The 9,635-nt window shown below is 37.1% G+C and overlaps 1 protein-coding gene across 1 annotated transcript; it reads left to right on the top strand.

Annotated features, from left to right (window-relative positions):
- The first annotated feature begins 7,846 nt into the window (after window positions 1–7,846).
- On the top strand, window positions 7,847–8,809 carry OR2M21 (olfactory receptor family 2 subfamily M member 21). The gene has a single exon (XM_001496103.3). It carries the CDS (start codon window positions 7,847–7,849, stop codon window positions 8,807–8,809), a length of 963 nt encoding a protein of 320 aa, XP_001496153.3.
- Window positions 8,810–9,635: the final 826 nt, after the last annotated feature.

Raw genomic sequence — 9,635 nt, 5'->3', positions numbered from 1 at the left:
CCTGAATAGTGGAAAAATTCCCAAATTATTTTTCAAAATGTGGTGCAAAATGAAAAATCTCTCATTATCTCAATAATTGCCTCTGGTTCTATGCTGATGATGTAGCATATAATTCTGCTTCTTTTCTCAGCCATGGTAAAATGTCTCTGACAGCAAGCCTATGAATTATATGGAAGCTATTTAATGAATAATAGGATGGTTTGGGCTTATCGGTAGCTTACAGTAAAAGTACCAACTGAGAAAGAAAATATGAGGGACAAAAAAACCTGATTTAACAAGTTTAATAAAACACCTGATTTAACCTGAGAGAGAGAATCCAAGGACCTACATGGCATTGTTAACTTTGGAAAGAACAGAATCAACAGTGGAATCAGCTGCGAAGATTTTAAAAACAGCAATGCCTGGCCTATTTCCAAGACATTCTGATTCAAAGATCTTAGAAGGGTCTGGCCTGGAAAACATTTCTGAAGCTTCTTAAAAGATTCTAATGAGTATTCAAGTGTCTGAGAACCACTGGGAAGGAAGGTATGAGAAATTATTAAGATTTTTAAACACTAGGATTAGAGAGATGAATGTTTCAGGCAATTTATATTATTAATGAATGAAAGAAACAGATCATCTCTACTATCTGGTGTAAAAAATAAGTAGTGGTTATGGTAGAAACAGCAACAATTGCCTTCGTGACTTAGGAAAAAATTGGAAGACGATTTCATCATTGTAACTAAAGGCAAGGGACTGAATCCCTGTGGACTAAGAACTTTGACTAGGAGAAAAACCCCTATGATTTTCAGCCTTTTCAACTTAGTCAGTATTTTTGTATCTTCTTGGGAAGTACCAGAAGGTAAGATTGGAAATAGAAATTTTGATTACAAAAATTCTAGGAACTTCTTGATTTCAACAAGGCAGTATGGGTGGAAAACCTGTAGTTTTCTACATACTTCCAAAGCAATAAGTATATTTTTATGTTACCTTGGCATGCATTAGTTTATCTTATATTTAAAACTTGAGTAATATTTGCCTTGACTAGGTCTTGAGGCATTATTATGATGTGTTTGTTCTATTATGTATGCTACTTGAGAAATCATTCCGAGAATCTTGCCCTATAGTTCAAGTTTTTATCCCTAAGAATCATGTATTCAACTCCGTGTAAAGTATAGTTCTGTTTGATTAAAATATTATTTTTAAATGTAAGCCAAATACTTTATCTTTCAGGGGTCTGTACTCTAGCTGATAGAATAAATCATTACACAAAATAATAGGTGGTGAGTAAAGATGGAAATCCATACATGTGTTATCAGTTGAATTGTATCCCCCTAAAAATTATGTGATAAAGTCCTAAACCCCAGTACCTCGGAATGTGATCTTATTTGTAAATATGCTCTTTACGGAGGAAATCAACTTAAAATGAGGTCATTAGGGTGGGGCATAATCTAGTGTCCTTACAAATAGAGGAAATTTGGAGAAAGGCACAAATACAAGAAAAATGTCAGATGAAGGTCAAGAAAGAGATCATGGTTATGCTTCTACAAGCCAAAGAATTACCAAAGATTGCCAGCAAACACCAAAAGCAGGTGAGAGGCATGGAATTCATTCTTCCTCACAGCCTTCAGGAGGAACCAACGCTGCTGACACCTTAATCTGAGTTTTCTAGCCTCCAGAACTGTGAGACAAAAGTTTTTTGTTTACTCCATCCCATTTGTGGTATCTTGTTCTGGCAGCCCTTGAAAACCAACACAATATGATTAAGTGCAAAATGATGATAATCATTATCAAATGAGTTTTATGGTTGAAACATATTTTCCAAAATGTATTTTGGATTAAGCTTAGTGCTGAGTGATTTACAAAAGTTACCTTTTGTACTCTTTATAACAGTTCTGAGAGATAGATATTAGCCTCACTATGGAAATTTAAACAAAGATAAGGAGGCCTGATGATACCACATTTGGCAGTACAGTGATCATTGAAACCCAGACATGTCTGATCTCAAAACCCATGTCCCTGTTCAACACTCTGCACAACTTTTGGTAAAGAGCAGTAGAAGAGGCCACATGACTGAGTTTAGTGAAAGGGGAGAATATTATCTATTAAAATGAAACAGAGCTCATGAGGATGATGAACTTCTTCTAGAGCTTGAAGAAAGGAATGAACCGAAAATGTTCGGGTGGCTTGAAGATCAAAGCGTATTCTTCTTGAGGGAAGTAACTTGAGCCAAGACCTCATATCAGAAAATGTGGCGGAGTGTTTAGGATGAAAAAGTAGGGTTGTCAGAATTTATGTTGAAAAACAATAAGGAGAAGTAACCTCTTGTGCAGTATCCTGAACGCCAAAATAAGTAGTTGCCTTTGCTTTTCTGACGGTTTGGAACCTGCAGAGGCTTTTGAGGAGAGTGACATAACTCAATGGTTCCAACAAAAAGGAATCAGAGAATATTGTATCCTGAGAACGGGAAGGAAAGGATTTACTTTAACTGGAGATTGGGTGAGGTAACCAGGAAAGAGAGAAGAAATTTTCAGAAGTAGCAGTGTGTCTTTCCAATCGGTACTAGCTTTTCTCTATTTGGGATACTGCGAGGAGGTCCTGTTTGAAGGCAGGGAGATGGAATACATCAGTGGTTCTCAAACATTAGCAAGCATCCAAATCACCTGGAGGCTTGTGAAAACATATTTCTGGGTCCAAACCATAGAGTTTCTGATCAGTAGCTCTGTGGCGGTGTCTGGGAATTCACATTTCCAACAAGATCCCACATGCTGATGTTGCCTGGTTGGGGGATCACACTGTGAGAATGACTGGACTAAATGAATATTTTTCTAAGCATCTTGGAGTCATGCTTGTGTGCCATGATAATCCACTGATTTGTTGCAGGCTTTTTACTGTGTTCTGCAGAAGGACAGTGTTGCGGGGTTTATAATTTAGGGAGAATGCAAGTTAGGAGACTCTATGGCATCCACACATAAACTGACCTTTTCATGCTTGATATTTTCCAACCATGTCCAAATTCTTACCTCTATTTTCCATTTAGTTTCTAGTTTATTTTTAATTCTCTCAAGGGTGTATTTTTCTAAATATTTATACTAATTCAGTCATTTGCCTCAACACAAGCCCCTTTTTCCCATTTTCCTTTTACATATATATATTAATATGTATTCAGAATAGTCCTCCTTCTAAGTAGGAATAAAGGTAAATTCAGTAAAATCTTGTATTCTAAATAAGTAGTTACATATAGCTGTATAGTGTTTTCTGATGCAGTGTTTTTAAGAACCAGTGACACAAAGACCCTTGATTCATGATTACATAGTATGAAGTACTTTGTGAGCATCTGGGTGCAGATTTTCTTTTGTGAGAAAGAATTTACAATACTTTACAAAGACTGAACTAATGAATTTCAGATTTTGAGTGTATTACTGTATACGAACCCTTTGTATTATTATTTCTACAACTAAAGATAGTCTAAGATGTTTTTGAAAATTGTTTAACCACAATCTTATTGGCCACTAATATTCTGCAAGACATAGTTTTGCAGGTATGATAATAATGAGATTTTTAAAATCTGTTATTTCTTTACACTCTCTAGCTAATTTAAAAGATAAAGTTTTAGTCACAAGTTCTTACTATAATTGCAAGGGGTGAAGACACACTACTTTTTCTTGCAGATAGTGACACACTCACACACATACTCAGGTACATTCCATGAATTAAATAATCCTTGGGAGAGTCTGTCAAACAATGCCCTTGTATGATTTTGAAAAGACATGCCAACTGCCTTTTCACCTGATTTCAGTGTTTTCAATACTGCTACTTAACAACATATTTCAAGGTGAGTAAATTTGCTGGCTTGAGTGAGGCACAAGTTTCCTACGGGTAATTAAACTGTATTTAATAAGCAGAATACATCCTTAAACATCTTGAATGTTAAGCTGGAGTTTTGGGAGGTTCAAAGTACGATGATGATCAGTAATATAGATGTGTAGGATGAACTGAAACTTTAAAAACTTCTCGAAATAAGCTTAATTAGCTGGTATAATGACCATCAATATGTGAGGATTAGGTTGTTCTTATAAAAATAAGAACAGCTGTATTTGTATGATGACAGAGTTGGTTTTAAGAACAAATTTGTATGACTGTGTGACTGGGTGTTTGAGAATTAAAAAAAGGAGTGAAGAAGCCAAAGTTGTGATTTATATGCTTACTGAGATGTACAGCTAAAGAATTGAGGAAGACTATGGTTATAAATATTTTGGGAATACAGAATAAAACAAATGGGTAAGGACATTCTCAACCAAGTCTTTATTTTCTCATGGAAATGAGAGCACATATGTACATATAACTATGCCTAACATATATACATGTATAATAACTATTACAACACAATATGATAAGTGCTATTGTAGAGGTATATTTAGAAAGTTATGGGAGGGTTTCCAACTCAAAATACTGAGGAGTATATGCAGCAATAGAAAAAGACAATGATTATGAGTGAAGAGATGACCAGCAAACTAAATATTACAAGGTATATGGAAGGATCAAAACACATTGATATCTGATGAATAAAACAAACCGGAGATTACTACAGTCATGAATTACACACAAAGGCCCTGTGCAAAAAAAAAGCATTAATTAAGATCTGTTCAAAGAATGCTGTTCCAATAAGCACCACCACTACCACCATTCTTTCTGGCCCTCACTCCTATATGCAGCAATTAGCAGCGAGTTGCATACCTGGAAGCAAAGTAAACAAAAGGGAGTACTGCTCTCTAGGGACAGCAATCAAACTGACTGAGAAGATGAAGGCTTCTCTCGGGGTGTTGGTCCCCTACATAAACCTCTCGTTTTGGTATTCGGTGAGTCCCATGTGAAGAGTTAGATCTTCACTTACAATACCCAAATTTAAGTCTCTCATTTTCAGGCTCTACTCAAGTACCCAGTATTCAAAATTCAGTTACCTCTTCAGGGTCCAGGTCTATAGCTGAATCAGTCCTGTCTCTACAAAAACAGAGGAATTTGTTCTCCTAATATTTGTATGGTCTTAAGCTTACAAAATTGTATTGGTGTTACAATATTTAAATCAATAGATGAGCATGATATGATCTTTTGAAAAGACATTTTAATAAGTGTTATTAACAGGACAAGAATTTCAGGACTGGCCCCGTGGCACACCAAAGTTTGCACATTCCACTTCGGTGGCCCAGGGTTGGTCAGTTCGGATCCCAGGTGCAGACCTAACACACCATTTGTCAAGCCATGCTGTAGCAGACATCCCACGTGTAGAGTAGAGGAAGATGGGCACGAATGTTAGCTCAGGGCCCATCTTCCTCAGCAAAAAGAGGAGAATTGGCAGTAGATGTTAGCTCAGAGCTAACCTTCCTCAAAAATAAACAAACAAAAAAAAACCTGGAATTTCAAATTTTCATTCTAACTGGTTGTTTTTAGATGAGAAGTCCTTATATTTCTGGTAACACTCTTGCCATGTAAACTTGCCTATATCTCTGGCCATTTGTTTAGATCACAGTTTTGCATAGATATAAAAAAAGTAAAATCCGTGTCAGCTAATGCTATCATTAGAAAACAGAGATATTGGGGCCAGGCTGGTGGCGCAGCAGTTAAGTGTGCACGTTCCGTTTGTCAGCAGCCCTGGGTTTGCCGGTTCAGATCCTGGGTGCAGACATGGCACTGCTTGGCACACCATGCTGTGGTAGGCGTCCCACATACAAAGTAGGGGAAGATGGGCACGGATGTTAGCTCAGGGCCAGGCTTCCTCAGCAAAAAGAGGAGGACTGGCAGTAGTTAGCTCAGGCCTAATCTTCCTCGGAAAGAAAAAAAAGAAAACAGAGATATTGACTTTTGCTGTTTGAAAAGTACTTCTGTGAACATGGGAAAAGTTTTATTTAAGTATTGGCTGAATTAATTAATTTAATTAAGAGTGGTCTTAATTTGTATATTTTATTGCAATTATCTGCATAGTTAATTGCATTAAATTTTATTAATCATAAAATACTACCATAAAATTGAAGTGTTATTAGGCTACAGGTAAATGTACTGATATATTATTATTATTATAGAAGTTCTGGCTCTAAAATCCAGTGTACTCCAGAAAAAACAAGAGACTAAGTGTCAATTTGATCAGTCTTCTAAATTAGTTTTGTCTAAATAGACTAGACCAAAGCAGATTATATGCCTCCTTAGTTTCCTTTTGCAATTAACACACCCTAATCACTAATTTCACCACAAATTTTTGAAGGAAGGGCAATCTAGAGTGAACAAGCAATCTCCAGAGGGGAAAAAATGAGAGTAGGAGAAAAGAGGAAAGATATTGCTTGCAAATAATACCAAGAGTGCAATAATGGGTCACCTGCCAATGCCCACCTTCACAACAGGAGAAGCAGACAGTTTCTGGAATGATGGAATTACATAGGCCTTCTACCAAGAGAGGGATGGGAGTAAGGCCAGGCTCAGTTCTGGATGGCCTTGAAACTTACACAACTTTGAGGGCCCTCTTTAAGGAAGAAAAGAATACACAATTATAAATACAAAACTGCTAGGTTCTTGTAATGGACTTGAGCTTCAAGTAAATCCTTCTCTGGGTAGGGATAAAAAAACATAGATGTGAAAATAAGGAGGTTTAAAAATGTCCTACCTCTTCCTGGGAAAAATTTCTCCTAATGGGGCCACAGGATAGAAGCCAGGGACCTTTAGACCAGGAGCAGTGAAAGCCAGCTTCTATAGCATTTGAGAGTACAAGCATGAAATCTGTTCAATCATTCATTAACCACAGTTGTGTTGAGTCAGTGGTGGGCAACCAGAGAACATCCTTCTTTTAATGATAAAATAAATCATGTCGTGCAGTTGGCTGATTTCCTCTTTGTCAGTGTTTCAACAAAATAAAAACTTTCTCTGTCCAGTTCACTTTTGTCTAATCCTTTGTAGAACAATTCTATTTTCCCCAGAGGACTAAAAGCTGGCCTTGGCTCACTGTTAGACTGATAGAGATAAACTAAGATAATTGTTTGTTTGCTTATTGTGTGTTAGTTTGTTTTCCCCATTGGGTGCCAATTGAGGGAATGGAACTGAAGCACAGGGTATGGAATTTGGGTACCTTCACACACCTTCTTAAAGTTTCTTCATTTTTGTGTGTGTGAAAAGAAATCTCTAGATACTGCCCTCCTCAAACTGTAACATAATGAGAATTTAGTTATTTTACTTCTTCACCATGATTAAATTACATATTTATGTTCTATTAATTAGTTGCAATTATCTACCAATTATTCTGAACTAGAGGGTCATCATCCATATAATTGTATAACAAGTACTCTTGGTTGGTCTGTGAGTTTGGTGCACAAATGAAATTATATCAATGCACAGGATAGTATCTCTTGGAAAAAGTGGATTATTAGTTATAGATATTTTACATTTCTATATCAGCAATGACATTCAAAATGCCCTATTCCTCTGTTATAGAACTTGCTACGTACTGACATATGATAAATTACGGACATACTCCTATCTAATACTAGGTTATGTGGTCCTTGAGGGATCAGATACTCTGTCAAGATGCTGTGGTTCGCATTTGATATCTCATTTAATAATCACAGCAACTCAATTAAAAAGTTATTTCTGCTTTGCAAAGAGAGCAAAATGAAGCACATAGAAATAACTTGTCAGGGGACATACAAATTTGGAGTGGCAGAGCTTGAGTGTGATTAATGCTACCTGACTACGCAGTCTCTACTCATTTCTTTACACAGTCCTGGTCATATTATCTACGTTGGTACCAGGCACAATACATAGAGCAGACAGTGAATAAATAACTACCCAGATGTTTAACTTTTACAACTTCTTGTGGTTCTAGATAATGAAAATATCCATCATGGAATGGGAGAACCAGACATCTAGCTCTGACTTCATCCTGATGGGAATCTTCAGTCACACTCCCACTCACATGTTCCTGTTCTCTCTGGTCCTGGGTATCTTCACAGTGGCACTCTTGGCAAACACTATCATGGTTCTCCTCATCTATCTGGATACCCGGCTCCACAACCCCATGTACTTGCTCCTCAGCCAACTCTCCCTCATGGACCTCATGCTCATCTGCACCACTGTACCCAAAATGGCCTACAACTACTTGTCTGGCAGGCGGTCCATTTCTGCAGCAGGATGTGAAGCCCAGATATTCTTCTATGTGTCCCTGTTTGGTGCTGAATGCTTCCTATTGGCTGTCATGGCCTATGACCGCTATGTTGCCATTTGCTACCCTCTTCAGTATCCCAATCTCATGAACTGGAAAATCTGTGGAGTCATGGTTGCCTCTTCATGGACCCTTGGTTCCTTTGATGGGATTGTTGATGTAGCCACTACCTTATCATTCTCCTATTGCGGCTCCCGAGAAATAGCCCAGTTTTTCTGTGATGTGTCTGTGCTCCTAACTCTCTCATGCACTGATACTTCCACATTTGAAACTCTTGTTTTTATTTGTTGTGTGTTAATGCTTCTCTTCCCTTTATTACTCATCGTTATCTCCTATACTCGTGTAATCATGGCTGTCATTCGCATGAGTTCTGAGGAGGGTCGGCACAAGGCTTTCACGACCTGTACGTCACATCTTCTTGTTGTCGGAATGTATTATGGAGCAGCTATGTTCATATACATGCGGCCCACTTCTAATCGTTCCCCAACCCAGGACAAGATGGTGTCATCCTTCTACACCATTCTCACCCCCATGCTGAATCCCCTTATCTACAGCTTCCGCAACAAAGACGTGGCCAAAGCATTCAGTAAGGTCCTAGGGAAGGGGAAACCTGGAAAATTAATTGGATAATAATCAACAAAGGCCCTTTTCCCTGATAACTCCTCTCTCTCAATCTGATACATTAATTTATTTAAAAATATGTGCTAATGACACATGTATAGACCATTTTCCTGAGATATGTATAGACCTCAGAGCAGATAGACTCTGGATACATATCTAGTCAGTTGACATATTTTGAACTTATTGTATATATTTTGGTTTTAAGTATAAATCAATTAAAGTTCTTGAAAAGTAAAAAATTAAGTTAGTAAACATATATACCTTAGTTATAGAACTATATAACAAAAAAAAACTGCATTAAATGCTTTCCCTTATTTTCAAAACCCAGAATTTTATTGGACTGCTTATATTGTGTCTTATGTACTGAGTTAAATAGTACACTTGCCTAATTCATGTATTAGTTCATTTGAAATAAAAGCTAAATCAGAGTCACAGATTTGTTCTCATTTGCCTAAAAGCTTATCCTATATTGAATGCTACTTATATTTGCAGAGGAAGGAGAGTTGTTTTGCTTTGTTTTGTTTTCATTGTTTGACTTTCTTATTGCACTGAGCATTTGTCTACTTTCAGATTGCCTTTTGGTGCCAAATCCAAAAGCTCATCTCCAAGATTAATGTCAAGGAGCTTACCGCCTATATTGTCTTCTAGCAATTTTATGGTTTCAGGTCTAACATTCATGTCTTTAATCCATTTTGAGTTAATTTTTATGCATGTTGTAAGACGGTGGCCCAGTTTCATTCTTTTGTATGTGGCTGTCCAGTTTTCCCAACACCATTTATAGAAGAAACTGTCCTTTCCTCATTGTGTATTCTTGGCTCCTTTGTCAAAAATTAGC

Source organism: Equus caballus, chromosome 20, assembly GCF_041296265.1.
Source record: "Equus caballus isolate H_3958 breed thoroughbred chromosome 20, TB-T2T, whole genome shotgun sequence".
NCBI classification, from domain to species: Eukaryota; Metazoa; Chordata; class Mammalia; order Perissodactyla; family Equidae; genus Equus; species Equus caballus.
Note: the sequence above shows the minus strand (reverse complement) of the source record. Positions and strands in the feature narration are given on the sequence as shown.